Source organism: Strigops habroptila, chromosome 1, assembly GCF_004027225.2.
Source record: "Strigops habroptila isolate Jane chromosome 1, bStrHab1.2.pri, whole genome shotgun sequence".
NCBI lineage: Eukaryota > Metazoa > Chordata > Aves > Psittaciformes > Psittacidae > Strigops > Strigops habroptila.
In genome coordinates, this window is record NC_044277.2 from 117,208,965 (window position 1) to 117,228,246 (window position 19,282).

The following is a 19,282-nucleotide window of genomic DNA, read 5'->3' on the forward strand; positions in this document are numbered from 1 at the left end:
GAATACCTCCTGCAGGGTGGTGACTTGAAATATTAAAATATATATGCTACAGAGAATCAGTAGACTTAATTGAGAAACAGTCAAGTTATATTGAGGAGTAAAACCATAAGAGGTTTGCACTTCTAGAAAGCAATTAAGACTATTGTGATCACCTTGTCTTTTTCTATACTGCTAAAATAAACATGTCCAGAAATGTTCCTTGGTAGTGAAGACCGTTGGCACAGAACGGCCTATGCCTGAACAGGCAAATTCTCTCAACCATAAAAAGAGAAGGAGGCTGCACATAAACTGCCAGCTGGGAATAATCCCTGGAACAGTCCAACTCCTGTACCATGCCTGGGAACTGTTCTGGACAGTGCTCCTGGGCAGGGACTAAAATCACATCAGGGAACATCATAACTATCTAATGGCACAGACAATGGTTCTCCAATGTCCAGGAAGCTTCCCAAGCTCTGTTTAATTTGCAGCTAATTCTATGTCAAAAAATATTTGGTATGAGAAGATGAACTACAGCTGTATAAGTGACTGTTTTGTATGACTGCTGAACTGACCATTAAACAAATCTGACTGGGAATGTCATTTTGCATTATATTTCAGTGAAACAGAAAAAGTAAAGAAAAAGGAAATTTGATATAGTACAAAACTTTCCATTTAAAAATACCCAATTCATTTATTTCCTTGTTTTATTTATTTCCTTTGTAATGACAGCTGAAGAATTGAAGAGCGAGACTCACAAAATTGGTGGAAGACGGATTTCTCCATAGTAGTGCACTGGGCTGAATGCTTATATATGAAGGGAAGAAAACTAATGCTTCCACAAAAGTACATTAAAATTCACTGTATAAAGTATCCTAGAGCCAGGTGTGACAACCAGGGCTTCCTGCCTCCATAGATGTGACGTGAATTTCTGTCCTGAACTTGGAGGTCTTTCAAAATGCTTTGTTCTCAGTTTCCGTTCTTTCACTTTTTATAAACACTTGCAATAAGGAAAGAAAGGGGCAGTTGAGAAAATTATTATCTAGCCCAACGATTCTGGATACAATGAGGACGTGATATTTGGGTTTTGTAATGTAGTCTCATGAACATTCAAATATTTCATAAAAGGTATACATACCATTTTCTGACAGTCAAAGAAGGAGTCAGGAACTACAAATTAAATTAATCTCAGGCTTGAAAGGAGTCTAGTACTTTGCCCCTCACTAAATTAATGTTCTGCCAAGAGGGCCTATTGGACAGAATTCATCTACTGCACAATCATTATTTCTTAGAGCTAATCCATTAAATGAACCTTTTTCTGTAACTGAAATATCTGAAAAATTGTCCTGAAGTCATAAAGTTTGGGTTTGTCAGATTTGTGTATTTTCTAATACATCATTGTTGGCAAATAAAAAAAATCCAGAGTTGTCCTGCTGTTGTAAGCAGCCCATTGGAAGAGAAGATAAGATAGACTAAATGATCCTTAAGGTCCCTTCCAAACCTAACCATTCTATGATACTATGATTCTATGAAACTGCAAAAAAGCAATAGCACTGCTCTATGTAGAGCAATGCATAAAACCATTACAAAATGAGAAACTATGGATAATGGAACTAAGTTGTTTTAGTACTACCCTACCTTTATGGTGAAGAATTCAGTGAAGACTACAAAACCTAATCAATTTTATTATGAGTACCTTATTTGTTTATTTGGCTCATAAAGTGGGAGAACTGCTGTTCTAGGGCCTAACTGCTCTCTTTAGAAATTAAGTACCTACTTGTTCTCTTTTTTCCCCCTTAGCTTCCATATTAGAACTCTGGAGGGGTTTTGTCTCTGAAGTCAAAACTCCTTATACTCTGCTATACTTGGTTTCAGGTGTAGTGGCCATGAACTATTTAAAAATTCACCGTTTTCAGTAAGAGAAGAGGCCAATCAGCTTACTTCTAACTCTTCTAGTAGCACAGGAATAGAAGTTAGCATAAATGATAAACTATAGGAATAGAAGTGAGCATAAATGATATAGAAAACTATATATGATAGACAACAGAGACAGAAGTGGATAAAAACATCAGTAGTTTAGCAAATAAAGGCAAATTAGTGTTGGTTAGGTTAAGGAAAAGTCAGAAAATTTCAGAGGTGTGAAAGATGTTTTGGGACTTTACACACACAAGAACTGAAAGAAAGACTGAGTACCAAGAAAATCCAAGCAGGGTAAAAATTATGCTGTAAACAAGATGACATGTTGATACCTGATTATTTTAAGTTAAGATATCTTATAGTGACATAAACAAAGAGGAGTTTGAAATCCTGACTGCATTCTTTTGTCTTGGAGCCTGTGCACATATGAGGAGGTTCCTATCTGCAGATGTCAAAACCTTTTTGAAGCTCTGCCTCTGAATTCAGGTAAAGTAAGTAAAATTTCTGCCTTACCTGCCAACTTCCCTCGCAGTGTTTTTGAAGTAATCTTCCCTCTTGTGTTTAAGTAACTATCTTATTTTTTCTACTTTTTCTCATTTCTGTTGTACATTCACCTAATCATCATCTACCTATATTTCATGCGAATTAACATCCTAAGTGTTTTGCATTATACTTTACTTACCCAATGTAATGCATGAGCATTTTGTTAAGTATAAATCTTTAATTTGTTATCAGGAAAGCCTGCTTTCTTTGAGATGTGTTCTCTGCACTCTTCTGCTTATACTCTTCAAGTCTAATAGTTACATTAGACCACCATTTGAGACAATTATTTGGGAATCAGCCAGACTATAATGCCTTGTATAGAAACTCAGTCCTAAGAAAACCCATCACATGGCATAGAATGATGACCAGAATTCTGAGCCGAGTAGCTTAAAATGTCAAGGATACGTATAAATTGCAACCTGAGGCATCTGCCTGTGGAGCCCTTTCACAGGCAAGTGCCACCTTTCATCAGTGAAACAGGAACATTTCCATAATCTCTGGTAGTAGCTATCAATGTAAGAAATTAACAGATAAAAATGAAACCAAACAGAAAAGAATGTGGGGCTCCTGTGTGACTAAACACAGTGCAGTTCTGCCAGCAAATGACTGTTTAACCCCAGAGTGAATGCCTGTGTAATGGAGAAAGGCAATACCCACTATACAGCACTCAGGATAAGCAATGTGGAATTGAGTCTGAACTCGACTCTGTTGCGATTTGAAAGATTTATGGCTGTCATAGAAGTTGCAGTTCTGAGTATAAATAGCTCACAAAGACTGAGTGGGGTTTTGTCTTATTGTTCTAATAAAATAAATAAAAAATTAAAAGTTACTAGTGTGTACCTGAACTGCAAAAGAAGTTTCCTACAGAAAAGAGCTGTGCTACCTACCTATATATCTAGTGTTTTACCACAATGGTATTTTAGCTGCACCTGTGAAATTAAATATAGAAATTAAACACAGATTTTGTGATCTTCCTTCCAAATTAATCACCAAAAGTAAATATTCTCAAAGGTATAAATAACAGATGAATGTCTACTTTCCGTTCTCTCAATAGGGTTTAAGTGCTTAACTGTCCTCTGTACCTTTGATAACTACTTCCTGCATTTATAATAAAACACCGAAGGAATGTGATCTATTTGATACATCTACATGAGACAGACTTTGTGCTGAGGTCTGAAAAAGGTCCAGGCAGCAGTCCTTGTACTGACTGTGATATCTATGTCTCGGCCAAGCTGTGCTGCAAAATTAGATACCACAGAAACCTGCAGCGTGGATAATGAACAGAGTTTGTAAACTCCAGCAGACACAGCAACATCTCTGGCAAGAGAACCAATAGCTAGTGAAACCAATCTCAAATTTTGAAAGGCAAATGATATGGTAAGAAGCACAAATATACAATATGAGTAGTGCGAGTGATGTGGCTTATATAAATCACTGTGTTTATATCTAGATTAAGAAACTTTAAAATGCTTTCCAGCCTTCAGGTCCAGGGTTTCATTGCAATTATTTCAAAAGAAATATTAGGATTTCAGAGTAATTAGAATTATAGCAATCTTCTGCCCATTTTCTAAAAATAATTTAAAGCTTTGTAACCCAGCCTTGCATTTCTTAAAAACCTGCATCAGTTATGAGCATAACTGTTATCCTCATGTTGTTCTAAGTTATTCAGGAAAACAAAGCAAGGCATACACACATAAAACTGTGTGACTAAAATTGCAGCTGTAAGAAAACCGACTAATTTCTGTATGAAGACAGGACTCGAATTCAGTTGGGTAGATATCAAATCTATTAATGGTAGTTAGGGATAGTTTTATTCTCTAGATTGGGACTGCTGAGAACATCAGCAAGCAAGAAAGGAGGACACTGCAGAAGAACATGTGGAGAAAGGAAACTCGAGGAACGAAGCTCATAAGACAAAGTTTTACTAGTGCATGAAAAAGCTCAGGTGAATATTGAAAAAATATTCCAAATAGCTCTCAGGAGGTATGTGTCTATTTTAAGATACTAGCTTTGAACCACGCAAGGGGATGATTCTACTCTAGCAGGTCCCACATGGTATGTAATGAATTGGGTGTTTTTGCTCTGACATGTCTTAGGCCTCTGAGAGCTACTGCACCTTCACTAGAGTTCTGTTCAGAGACTGAACTTTTTAGGTTTATTTCTATGAATCATAGGAATTGTTCCAATCTGTGCCCAAAGGTAATTACAGAAATTCCACAATAATTCCACAGAATCCAGCTACTAAGAAATTCCACAAACTTATCAAAAAATGTAGAAAGGCTTTTTAGCTGCTATTTATCCATGTATCAATCTCAGAAAAAAGTTAGTTCTTCTGGCTGCAGGCTGACTTTCAATAAAAATATGTTAAGAGCTCAGGATCATCTGTGTTCCATAATAGTACTTTTTAATGTTCCATTATGTACATTTTACTGATATGCACTTCTTTACTGTTACATATTTTTAAATGTACCTTGAGGCTCACATGAAGCTTACACTGAGTTCTAAGCAGAACTGCCATTCCATTTGAGAGTATCTGTTACTATGATCTTGTGAGGCTCCTTTCATCAGACAATACCATCACGAGGCTCACTCTGGTTTGAGAAAATGCTTTCTTCATTAGGCACTTCTGTGCCACTTGCTTTTCTTGCTTTCCTTCCATCAGGCTTGCCATGCATACAAAATTCTCAATTATTGAATGCTAATTTCCCAACAGTTTTTTGCAATTCATGCGTTTAAATTAGCTTGTCAAATTAAAAGCAAGCATCTTGGAAAGGATTTGAAGAAGTTGGGTGTGGAGCAATTTTCTGCTCAATAAAGTATAGATCTAGTTATTGTATCATTCTTATCAGTAACGTATCAGGGCTGACAAACTTACACATTCATTCTCAATACCTTTGTTGCACTTGATTAAAAAGACCAATTGCTTTCACAACACAACTTTTAAAACAGAGAAAAATGTTGCCTTTTAATCAGAGCAAACTGACAAACGGACAGAATTTCTACTTCTCAGATTTTCAATATTATTGCTTTATAATTGGCAAAGAAACAGTACACAAGTTAGGAAAATAGTACTGAAATTTCTTTTCTTTTATCACAGGGTGAATTTGGCCTAATTCAACAATCCCCGGGTGTTAGGATGCTGCCGTGGTTTCATATAAAACCACTCCAGCATAAGGAACTGCTGGAGTAGTTTTATAAATTCTGTAGACAGGCAGAATCTGAGCAGATTTCTTTTGCTTCGCCTGAAGCAGCAGTATGATCAGCAAATTCATTGTTATACACATCGATAGAGTGGAATATATTTTGAAGAATACGATATATTTTAAACATCTAGCCCTTCTAAAGCATTTAAAATGAGATTTTCCTTGTCACTTGTATATGAATCTATTACACTGATTGGATTATATATGCTCCCTCTGGTGGTTTACTTAATCCATACGAATGCTTCTTTTTTTTTTTTTTTTAATTTTGCAATTCAATGGCTAAGATACTGTGGCCAATTTTGTAATAATGGCACGCTACTGTCAGTTAGTGTTGCGACAAAACCAGCCTGAGTGTAAATCAGTAAGTCTTCCTCCCATCTTTTAATTTGGAATTGAAAAATATAACATCCTTAAAGCATAAAAAAAAAGAAACAAAACCCAAACCAAAACCAAACAAAAAGCCCCAAGGAAAAATAAACCCTCCAATACTTAAAATGAGGAAGTATTTAAAAGTGAGCACTTAAATCAACCTAATGTCCTTCTATGATGAAGTGACAACATCAGTGGACAAGGGAATAGCTATGGACATCATATATCTGGACTTCTGATTCAACATGGTCCATCCTTCTCTCTAAGAAGGTAGATTTAAACTAGATAGAAGGAAGACAGTCTTTATAATGAGGGTGGTGAAACACTGGAACAGGTTGCCCAGAGAGGTGGTAGACGCTTGATTCCTGGAAATGTTCAGTGTCAGGCTGGATGGGACTCTGAGCCACTTGATCTAGTGGAAGGTGTCCCTTCCCACTGCAGAGGGGCTGGAGCAGATGACCCTTAAAAGTCCCTTCCAACCCAAACAATTCTATGATTCTATAATCCTATGAATAAGAAATGAGCAACAAATGGTTGCTTATGAATGTAGGGACAGGAATAGAAATATTTTCAGGTTCACAAAGTAAAACTTCCTTCTTTGCACTGTAATATGTGTTTTGCCACCTTGCACTGTAATGTCCAAGTTTGTTACCTCCTTCAACAAATCAATAGTAACTTAAGTTCTACGCCTCCATTGTAATTTTTCCTTTTTCTTTTTTCTTTTTTTTTTTTTTTATAACAACTTCCAGAGCTTTTGGGGAGTTTATTTATAACATCTGAGTTTAAAAAATCCAGATTTCAAGGTGGGGTTTGTGCTTGTTTGTTTGGGGTTTTTTGTTCATTTTGCTTTGTTTCATTTTTTCTCCAAGAACTTCATAGTTTTCATAAAATAATCTGAGAGGCCTAAACCAAAGCATGTCACAACAGGGCATATTCACTATACGTTCACTGCACAATTAAGCTAATGTATCTGCATTCTCAGCTAAAGATTATTTTTGGTCTTGATCCCATCCACTGCCTTTCCCTGCTCTGTAATGGAATCTACAACCTTCATTATGGTGTAAGCTATCAAATAAAAGATGAGGGAAATGTAGGTAGCAAACATAAGCTATGTGTGGAGAAAAACCTTAAGTTTCTTATTTGGATTTAATTTTTTTCTTGTGTAAATCAGGGGTTTTATGCAGTCAGATAGTATGATATTTATTCTTGTGCCTTTTTTTTGGTAATTTTATATGGGTGTTACTTTGCTCAGCTGATAAATATTTTAGATTATAGAAGACTTACTTATACTATTAGATTCAACACATTTTTTATTAGAATAGGTTTTGTCAGGTGACATATACAGAACAAAGGAACAATCTAACTCTTTTCCTCCTCCCTGATATTCAAAGTTTCCAGACATAAATTCAGATTTGAAAGTTAACTAAACATGTTTCCAATTTCTTTATAAAGGAAGAATAAACAAACAAGACATTTCAAGCTTGCCCAGAGTTCAGAAGACAAATAAGACGCAACCACTTTTTTATCCCAATTACCATAAGGGCACCATGGAAAACTTTCTCTTCATTTTTCAACTGTGAAATGTTTGCTTAAGAAGTGCAAGTGCCTGAAGATTCTCCCTTCCCCACTCTCCAGTTAATCATCAAAAAATGTAAAACAACTTCGTACTTTATTACCTGCTTAGATGGCAACAGTAATTATCATAATAAAAGATTATAAGTATCAAGACTTAAATTGCATTATTGCTACTATTCCCAGACACATTTCTGAATTTTCACTTTGCTCAGAACTCATTCCATAAAAAACTGTCGTAATCTTTTCATCTACACAACTAGTGTTGCTGCTGGCATACAGGATTAAGCATTGAAGTGAAACGTGTCACAAATTGGATTCTTTCATCTTTTTAGCTCAGGACTGTTCTGAGAGTACAAGAAGCTTTGGGAGCTGTGTGCACACACATGGGCAGAATAACTGCCTAGAGTGCATGGAGTGTCCTGGCTCATCACTACACACAGGAAGTCCAACATGTGAGTTTGTGTAGCCTGTTCAGGACACTTCTCAAACTGGGCGTTTGTACTCCATGGGCCAATACCATAAAATGGTATGATTGCAAACCTGATTATTCAATGCATAGTCTGGAAAACAGAGACTCTTAAGGATAAATGTGCATTTAATTGCTTAACATGACCAAGATCTTCTTGTGAACTGGGAGAAGGTGTTTGAGCCCTAGAGACTTTTCTGGTCTTAGATACTTAAGTCCAGATTTTGGTAAAAAGGAACTTTTAGTACTGCTCTCCCATTCAGCATAACTTCCCTTGAAAACCTAAGTGATTCAGCCCGAAAAACACCTGTGTGCATCTAGCCATTAGGCTTTTGGGTGACCTTGGCATAAGGCAGCCAGTTTTGAGGATTTAAAAGTTGAGTATAGATATCAGCAGTGACAGCTGAATAAGTCATCTAAACTGTATGCAGCGCTTGCCACTAGTCCTTAAGTACTCCAGTTCTATATCTCCAGTGTTGGGGTGATAGTACCACACTAAACTTTAGGGATGTTGCAAGGACTGGGAGATACTTTTATCTTGTGTTAATCAAGTGAAGCATGAGACACATGCAAAACCTGAGTCTTCGGCATGCACAGATTGCAGAAGTCTACTCTTTGTCTGCTTATTTCTGAACTCACTGAAATATCAGTATCACTTCACTGCTGAAATCTGAGACTTTCCTGAAGTTCATCAAAACAAAACCATAAATATCTACAGAATCTGAACGGAAATATTTTCAAAACTTTGTATAAATATGGCTTTTAAAAATTTCTTGATCATTTAAGCATCATACTTCCATTATACTTCAGTGCCAACTCTTTTATAGTTAATAAACACAATTTATTTCTTAGGTAATTAAAATATTTCCAAGGGAACTCACTATTGCAGTAATGCAAGTTGTACAAATTGAACCTACAAAACAACATCGCTTTTGCCTTAAAGCAGACTACACCAAGTGCCTAGATTATATGAAGATTTTCAGAAGCATGAAAAGATGACATAAACAGATCTAATATTAATGAGTTTTCCCTCTTTTTAAATGCTAGGAAGTCAGAGATAATTAACAGCAAATAATCCAAGTTTCAGCCACAGGTGACTACTATGAGAGAGATGCTAAGTGTTTCTGTCATTTTACAGATGTAGATCCTTTTGTAAGAGAGAGCTATGATACCATCTTAGCTTACATATTTGCAATTAGTCTCTTTTACTTATGGAACAGTTTTACCTGTGGAACAGTTAGGAAACATACATAGCTAAAAAAAAATAACTCCTAGGGGGATCCTCCATCTGCTGAAGTAAAAAACAAAATAAATTATGTGCTTTTGCCTTTAATTTAGTGATGATGAAACTGTATGACATACATTATATTGGATTTCAGAGTAGATAGTTTGATGATTCCTTATGAAAAGGCAAACTGTGATGTAAGCTTGTAGATAGTGACAGCACTAGAGGATATTACACCTACAAGAAGAGCCTGCCTCTCCAAAGATTGCAGAGTTTGCACAGCGGCTGGGCTGGAGTTACAAGGTTGGAAACAACCCATTGTTGCAGAATAAAATTATTTTCATTTCAACACAGATTGCTCACAGTTATTCTGCAATGGCTCTGCTGGTCAATTTTCCTTGTGCATTCACAGGTTTTATATAAACCTTCTGTTTTTCCAACAACTGTACTTCGTTGTGTGAATGATATAATATATAGCTTAGATTTTATGCAAGGGAAAAAACTATACACGATGCTGTTCCTGGCAGTAATGTTGCTCTGGCTAAATGGGGTCATAACTTGTTGAGATAAAAGGACTGCAGAATTGGTACAGAGTTTTGTTTCCCACTGGATACATGTTTGCTTGTTATGCACATAGAATCCTATCTGCTCCGGGAGATCTCACTTTAGTGTACCAAAGTGCTACTGTGGCTCCACAGGAGGAACATGACTGTTACAGCCATATCTGACCCCTGTTGCTCCCTGACAGTCTCCACTCTACCAAACAGGCATTCTCCCTCTGCAGAAATCAAAGCACTAGGTCAGTCAGTAGATTATTGCCAAGCTGGAAACCTGTCAATACCAAGTCTGAAGCCTCCTTCAGGCTTTTGTACCAACGGCTAATTGCCTTCTCCACCCTGGGCTTTATCTACTGCCAAGAGAGACAGCTTTTGGTTTCTCACCTCCCAGACCACTGTGTCCAGTCACCTTTGCAACCCAGAAGCACTACTCAGGCATTGCTTCTAAGCATCTGCTTCTGCTTATTTCAAAAACCCCTATGAGAACTAATTTGAAAGTGGGCTGTAAATATTAATTTTCTTTGCACTCTAGGCACTTCTGAAATGTCTAAGTTAATACTTCACGTAATGCTTTGCCCTTGTTTACCCAAGCAGATTTTACTCTGCTGCAGCAGAGCAATGTATATCACAACAGGAGATAAAAGTCTAGGCTGATTTACAAGGCTGGTGGCTGAACAGCAGCAACATGCATAAAAAGCTGGAGCACTGTGATGAAAGAACTCACAACTTTCCACCCTTTATGATTTTTAACCAGGACAGTTAGATTTTCTCGTTGAGCAAGTGCTTCTTCATCATATGCAAAAAGAACATTTTAACACAGTGAATTTACGTCTGAGGGGAGAAAAACCACAAAGTGATATTGAAGTAAAGGATTCTGAGTACTCTCCTGTAATCCGGACATCTCCACTGAGAATGGAATAGGCTTTTTTTATATCTTCCTAAAATGAATATACATGCTGAGGAACAGCAAGGTAGAAGAAGAAAGGCACTTTACTAGAAGGCAGGTGAGAGTATGCAGAACTAGTAGGGAGCAGAAAATTATCAAAGCTGAGACAGAAATGAGTCCTGATCACAATGATCCTGCAATGTAATGTACTCTAACTAAATGCTCAGATTTCACATTGTGGAAAGCAAGTTGCCTCTTTTCACAAAACATGTATCCACCTATTATTTCAGATCTGTTTCTGTGTAGAACTGAATTAATTAAAATAAACTGCTCATTTCAGAAGCCAGAGGAAAGTGCAAGAAAGGCAATGGGGCCTGAGGCAGACATCATCATGAAAGCCATGCTTTGATGAAGCTTTGAGGAAGTACTCATACTTTGAGTACGAGTATGAGTGAGCCCTCATACTTTGAGGAAGCAACAAGTTGAAAAAATGAAGTGTGAAATCTAGTATAAAGTATAAAATTAAGATGTTCAGGGGATTGGACCATAGCCCCAGAGGTTTCCAAGACCTAGCTGAACAAATTCATGAACAAACTGATCTGACCTCACAGCTGGCCCTGCTTTGAGTAGGAGGTTAGACTAGATGACTTCTAGTGGATTCTTCCATTCTGATCTACTTTATGATTCTATACACAGTTCTCCATTTGCTTAAACCTGGCTGAGTATCATTCATCTTCACAAATGCAGATTGGATTGTATGACTGTTCTTAAACTACTAAAATTCCCATGTAGCGGCATAATCTTAGTTTGCTTTTCTGGATCCATCCTATTTTTAGGTAATTGACTCCAGTTCCTGCTTTTGCTGCTAGTTAAACAATGTCCAAACACAGTCTGCATGAAATGACAATCTCACTACCATTAGTAACGGGCTAATTAACAGCAATAAGACTGTTCAGCCTATCTGCTGCAGCTCATCAAAGGCACAACCATGCTGCAGTGTGGAGCCAGCTGTTTTTGGGAAACGGTGCAGGACTGCCTCACAGTAGGTTCATCTTTCATTGCAGTGTGATCTTCACAGGCAAAACAAAAAGCAAGATTATTTTAATGCAAAATTTAATTGAATAGAAATGGGTGTGTTGAGACTGTATATTTTTCAGCAGTAAATTATACCTTTTGAAGGGGCATCCACAAATTCACCTAAATATGTGGAAGGGAGTACATTGTGACTACATGCCTGGCATTGCTTCCTGCTAAGGGTGAAGGATAAAACTGTTTTAGTTCTCCACAGTGAGTGAAATAGATTTTCCAAAAATTCAAGTACTCAAGAAACTCAGTTCTTAAGAAATTACAGAAAAACACAAAGGATCTCAAGGCTTGTCTTTTCTTCATAAGATGACCTTTACCGTATAGTTTTTATATTTTAATATTTCTCATATAATTGAGTTTATCAAAAAAGAAATGAGAACACTGGCCACAAAGCAACACACCTAGATCAAACCAAAGCCAACAGAAACTCAGTGTTACAACATTTATGAATGGAAGGAGAATCAAACAATGCTTGAAAGCAAGAAATTGGCTAAAGCAAACAAGATCTGTTCATACGTGCTTGAAACAGTTTTCTGCAAGTACCCTTAGTCTTGGATAAATATGGTATGTTTACTGTGACTTGATTTCATTTAGCTCTAATTCCACTAAAACCAGTTTTTTGCAAGACAAACTGAGAACAGAGTGCCTTTGCAAATTACTTACTTTGGGAGCTGAAGCTTAAGAAAATAATAAAAGTGACCCCAAGTTCCTAATTCCATACCATGTTCATCAGCTGTTTATCAGTTCTTCAGTATGGTGTCAAACTATTGCACTGTTTTAGAATGTTAATAGACTTTTCTCCCTTCATTATGCATCCATTTCATACATAACATTTCTGAACCTAATCAGTAGGGTTGAAAAACACGACAACAAATATCCATTATGATACTGCATTTTGTGTCAGAGAACTGGTATTAAATAAATTCTTGGTTTGAAGGTCAATAAAGGCTGTTGAGTGAAGAACTTTTTTGAAAAGCTATAGCTGCAGAGTTCACATTTTGCTTTCCTGTGCTCTGGCTGCTCAGAGTCTAAATCACTCCTGCTACTAACTTGACTGTCCTCATCAATGTGGCAGCAAGAGGCTGAGGAGACCCAATGTACCCACTAACTATAGTGAGAGATTAAAAAAGAAAATACTTGACTCTTTGGATGTTTCGGTCTCCCTACTGTTAAAAGAACAAGTAGGTCTTTATAGTTACATTACCACCACACATCTCCATGTGGTTAAATTATTTTTGAAAAAGCCAAGGATATAATGAGAAAATATGAATTTTATTATGATTTCTACTTCTTGTACCTCCTTCAAAAGGATTTTAAAGTAGGATTGAAGAAATAGGAAAAAGGGCTTAACTCTAAGCTGTTTGACTATCCTTGCCTAATTTCTTTGACGAAGTGAAATGGGACAATTGTGTAGCATTGCAATACTACTGATTGCAATAGAAATTCATGTGAATGCATCTATATAAGACTAAAATATAACAACCCTTTGCACTGAATAACCTATAGGCAATGTTTTTGGATATCTTTGGGCACAGCTGCATACCCATGCAAAAAAGAAAAATCCTTTTCTTTACCTTTGGAGTTTGCTGCACCAGCTGCAGTTGAAACCAATCTGGGAAGTGACACAAGGACCACAGCTGGTAAACTGAAGACAAGCTGGGATGTAGATAAACAAACACAAATTATTACATTAGTCTCATAAATAATTCTCATAAAAAGCACAAAAGAAGGATACATCTGACAATATATATTTAGGGACTCAACAGCTTCATACACATCCAAAGTAAGACACCAGACCCAGCCTATTACAATGCATTGCACAACTCTATGTACAAAAGTACATTTTATCTGTAGGATTCTGTTTGTAAATATGTTTCCACTTTCACAACTGTTCACTCAGATTCATTGATTTTTTTTTTATCTTTTTGCTTAATATTAAGTATTTCCTTAAATCTTAATCTTCCCTGGCTCCCGTGTTCCATGGTGTTGCTAACATTCAGACATAAGCAGATAATAAGGCTGGCAGGAAAGTGTGCAAGAACTATAATTGGATTATAAAAAAGAAAAATTACTGTTTCTGTTTTTTCCACAGTAGTACAGCTGGCAGTTTAAACCCAGAGATTTCTAAACAATGTAGTTTTGCCTTGGACAAAAGAAACAGATGAACTGCAAAATGTGTTTGGGGATACTCCTTTGCGATATGATGCACTGTGCACAGAAGAATTTGTGTTTGCCTTGCAAGCATGAAAATTGTTCTTTTTTTCTTGAGGAAATGAATTTAAAGGCAATATAATCATTCTTCTGAAAAAAAAATAAAATTATTTGGCACAAATTTCATTCAAAACCTGCTGGGAGCTATATACCTATAAACAAACTGGAGATACATGAGGATGCACTGGATAATGTATCAACCACCTGGAAATAAATCTGAGAGAGGATAAATGAATCTGTCCATGATTTCAAGTCCACAGATAAAATATTTCAAATCTTGTGTGTTTTGCTGGGAGGAGGATCTTTGCCATATTCAGCCCCTGCCCATGTTAGGTTTTACTTACTTGGAAGTGGTATCATTTCAACAGCTGACAGATTGGTAATCTTTGACATTTGTAGTTCCACCCTGTGGTACTCATAAATAGTTCTTCTACGGACATCTACGAGGAAAGAAAAACAAAAGTATTTTCATACTTCACTATTTTGCAGTCTGTAGATTTGAAATAGTGGATGTAATGATTGCTTACTGTTCCTTACGTGCATGCATGACACCAATATTCCTCAGGAATATATTTTTAACTTTAGACATCATGAAGGGATATGTGAAATGTATAGATACAGAAATTTTCATTTGAGAAACCATCAGGTGGTGACAGATCAGAATCACCAGAGGTGACAGAATAGGTACCTATTCCTGGTAAAGGATTATGAAAACACTGAATGTGCTCTCAAGCATCCTAGACATTCATTTAGGCAGAAATTCTAGAGAGTATACTGTCAGACATGTTAGGGTATATTTCAGATGCTTGCTTTCCTAAGACATTTCTCAGCTTACAGACTTCAGAGAAATGCTTTATATGCTCACTTGTCAGTTCTCGTCAAGATGCACAAACAAAACTCATTTCATTGCTTAATCAAATTTGTTAGCTACAAGCTAGCTCAATTCTGAATGCACGAGAACATTTTTTTCATATTACAACATTGCATTAAAGAAGACAAGTCTTCCTAAGCAGCCAGTGTTATGCACAATCTTTACACAAGCTGACTGTATCTAAGTTTCTCAAAGCAGAAATTCAATATAGTTAGTACACTCTTGTTATGGGCTTTAAATTCACAGACAACTAAGACCCACACACAAGATAGGCGTGAAAGAAATCACATAATTGTTAGTTTACAGATCAACATCCTATCATGTATTCTGAATATTCCAGATTTTAAATGCATGGCTAAAATGCAGACTGGTGAGCTTGTACCTTTGTAAATCAAAAGTACAGTTTATACCGCCAATCTGACACACTAACGATGATGATGATGATTTTCTGGTGCACTGAATTCAAATTTATGTCCTTTTTGAAGGTCTGCTAAATTAATTGAAATCAATGCTGAATACAATCACTGATCCTGTGGAATTATTCCAGAGAGGAATAAATGGTTACATACAAAGGATTAACAGGTTACTCTGGCTGGTCTGAGTCTCCATGTAACAGAAGATAAGGACAGCCACAAACTCAGTTGTAGTTGGTCTTCTGAGTTGCCAGCCCTGGATGGATTAGGGCACACCTTGTTGCTTGGTATAAAGACTGTGCTTCTGTAGCTAGAAGTGAGCTTACTGGGCTCCCCAGCTATTAAGCAATCACACAGCACAAAATCTAAAGTTTTTTGCAATCTCTTGTTAGGAGGGATATTGTAGGCATTTCTCAGACAGAAAATAAAACCTCAACTAAAATAAATCAAACCATAAATACTAATTTTTAAGAGAAGAGAGAAAGTGCACTGAGGTGTCCTGTGGCCAAGGTGCCTCTTGGATCAAGGAGATGAGGCATTGTAAGAGGGATGGCCAACCTCTAAAAGCACAGCTGTGGTAATCTCCCTTACGCCACACAGAAAAAAAACCATTAAGCTATTTGTGTCAGTTGGAATAAACAGGGAAATGTCTGATGAGGGATGGGGAGGTGGAAGCAGAACTGTGCTGGGTGGTGTAGGTCTCTCCTGCATCAGCCAGGGATGCTGTGGGGGAATCAGCTTCTCTGCCCTCTCTCACTGCATGAGCCCTCAGGCACAGGTAGGCAGTGTCTGGCTTGCAGGCAATAATACTTCCATTTAGCTCCAGATCAGCACCTTTGCCAATTAGTTCCCCTTGCCATTTATTTGAAACTGTCTTTGCTATGGTTCTACCCTTCCTGACACCAGATTTCTCTTTTCATATGAAATGCACCTTCAACCGAGCTAGTTTTATATTTTACCTACAAAGTCATTCTGAGTAGTAAAAGACAGATATGGCGACGTGCCAAAGGTTTACCCCAGTAAGTGCCTTAGCCATGTCCTTCAAGCCCACTGTCCTTCAAGGCAAAGCTAATCTTCTGCTGGCATGGGGAAAATATCTTGCCAGCAGTGAAAGGTTTAGGCTCCCAGGATGGCAAGTCCCATAAAAGCACCTGCCAAATCAGAGGGTTCAGAAAATGTGTTTGAAATGAACTCCTGCCAATGCTGAAGGCTGTAATTTCTTTCCACAGAAATCTTTATCCTTCTGTCCAAAAAAAAAAAAAAAAAAAAAAAAAAGCAAATGAATACATAGATTAAATGGTGGATGGTGACACTTCAATTGAACTCCATTTCATCTCATCAGTAGTGGTACAGACTGTTACTGCTATAATCCTGTTTACTCTGAACTTTTCCTAATGGAATCCTCACAGAGCTTACAAGAAATAAAGGACTTCTGGCTTTCCAAAGATCCAGCAAGAATCAGTGACTCAGGTCACAGGCACTTTTACCCAGTGCATGAAATTTCTAAAATAGAATGATTTTAAGAGAAAAAAAAAAAAAAATTCTAATTACACAGATTTCAGCATGACTGTTGATCCCATTAAATCCCTGGTAGACTCAGGTTTGATCTTTTCTTTTTCAGGAAGACTGTGCCAACCACAGGCCGTGAGTTTGCATACAAGGGATCTACCTACTGTAAGAAACCTAAGCACAGAGAGGTATTTGCATAGTCACCTTCTAACAGCTTTATATATACTTGTAGGCAGGTGGTTAGAAACACAAGTGTTCAAATTTATCTGCCTGGCCAGGCTGTAGAAACATGCAAGTGTAGATTTTTTTGAAAGTCTGACTTGAAACACACCATGCTTAACTCCCTAAAATGCATTTTTTTCTCCCTATTAAAATTCTGAGCCTGTATCCACTTAACAAAACAGGCTAGAAAAGCTAAACGCAACAGCATAAACAGAAAAATGAATACTCTTGCCTGACAAATTCCCTCTCAACCTCTCCACACACTCCTGCTCCAACCCAAGATACACACTGCCTTTCACTCAGGTGGAACTTGTTCTTCTTTGTCCTATGATGTCTATTTAGCACTCTTACGAACAATTACAAGTGCAGAATCATAAAGAGCTTATGAGCCCATGTACTTCAGTATGCACTTTAACTTGGCAAGAACTAGTGAAATCATTTGATGTAGTAACAGACAAAAATTTAAGCATAATGTGCAGGTATTTTTGCTGAAAAGAGGCAGTACATCAGGTTTAAGGGAACCAGGGAAGGTTCTTCCAGGGAAGGGAGGAAAGTACTTTTTGAATGCATGTATTCATTTGAGGTACCATTCCTGGTTCTGAACTTCAGAAAATACGCACATATTCCCCTAGTCATGAAAATATTTTACTTTTGTGTAGGTCTGAGTATCTCAAACATGGTTTTTAATTAAATTCTATAAGTATTTTATTTTCAATATTTTCAATAACAGATTCCATTTTTTTTTTTTTTACATTTACATGGTCCAACTTGATCTTTGGTTAGTTTCTGTGACATGTTCAGGTGTTATCTTTGAATACAGGGCCAAAGGTACAGCATCATCAGAAAAAGCTGAAGAAAACCCCAGCTACTTGAGATAAGTACATTCCCCAGTGACCTAGAGAGATAATGTGGGGGGCCAAAAAGCCAGCTGAAAGAATCCTTTCAAGGGATTAAACAATGGATAGGCAAATAATAGATATGCATGATTCTGGTGTGACAAAATATTTCTATGCAGTTTTATTGCAGTAGTTTTAAACTAAATAATGGCATATAAATATTCTATGAAACAGAACTGTCAGCGTTAAGTAAATGTGTGAAGGGAGAGTGCTCTGGAGATGTAGCAGTGCCAGAAGAGCACCAGTGACTTCCTAACATACCTGAAGAGTCAATAGCTAGTAATAAATCATTCTAAATATGTGTTCAAGAAATTCACAATCTCTCTGGTACTTTTCCATCATATAACCAGTTTTCGTCATGCAGCATTCCTCAGCTAAAACCTGCAACCCAGTGAAATTTGAAAATGTTGGAGAAGTCAGTCTGATTTTTTAGGCTATATGTTCATACAAATAAAAATCTTTGTCAGTGAAAGATTTCTAGGGAATTGAGATCAACCATATATCCAGCAAAAATTGCTAAACAAGGCCATATGTATTCATACAGCTGCACTTTCATTTTTAAGTCTCGTTTTTAGAGAAAACACAAATGGTAAGAGGGTGCATTTGATTATGCAGAAGTCAATTTGAAGCAAACAGCTTACAAAACATACCCAACTTAAACTGCAAGCAATTTGTGAAAAACATAAGGAATACAGAAAAGTGGCGCACGGCTGCTCTACTATACACCACTGGCTTTTTTTGATAGGGACTTTGTTTAGCACCACTGGCTGAATACAACCTTCATGCAAATACATATTTTGCCAGCCTGGTATGTCTGGTTACCATCACCACAAAAGGTAAAGGAATCAGAATGTCAAAGCAATCTTTGTTTGTAACAGGTTAGTATAAATTTATCAATATTAACTAATTAATTCTTGAGGCACTAACACTGTAATCAAACATGTTAGTAGTCAAACCTCTACCACAATTGTTCTTTGTCATTGACTATTACACATGTATGAATCTAGATCAAAATTAAACTCCCTAATTGTATTAATTTTATCATTCTCTTAAAAGTTGCTAAAAAAATCCTTTAAAACCTGTAAGCTGCACTTCAATGACATATAATGTGTGAATAAGCAAACCAGTGAAGTAGGCTCTGAAAATATCTGTTTTATGAACAATGTAGAAAAAGCTGTTCTGCACCAACACTCTGTGCCTAACACACATCATTTACTTTGAATCTCTCCATGTCTTTTCAGATTTACACCAATTCCTGATGCCAACTGAGCTGCTCTCGGTACTGAATCTAGGTGTGAAAAACATGCTTTATCGCCTTACGCCACCATGCACCAAACTGCCAAATTCTGAGATTGGC

At 36.9% G+C, this 19,282-nt stretch overlaps 1 protein-coding gene across 5 annotated transcripts in view; it reads right to left on the reverse strand.

The window, feature by feature from the left end:
* The window catches only part of PLXDC2 (plexin domain containing 2), a 266,745-nt gene that overhangs the window by 41,765 nt on the left and 205,698 nt on the right, over positions 1-19,282 (reverse strand). For all 5 annotated transcript variants that reach the window (XM_030491702.1, XM_030491693.1, XM_030491683.1 and 2 more), the window contains 2 exons: positions 14,359-14,454; positions 13,378-13,459 (listed from right to left, as the gene is read on the reverse strand). In XM_030491702.1, the coding sequence (XP_030347562.1) occupies positions 13,378-13,459; positions 14,359-14,454 (178 nt within the window). The remainder of the gene's footprint in view (positions 1-13,377; positions 13,460-14,358; positions 14,455-19,282) is intronic.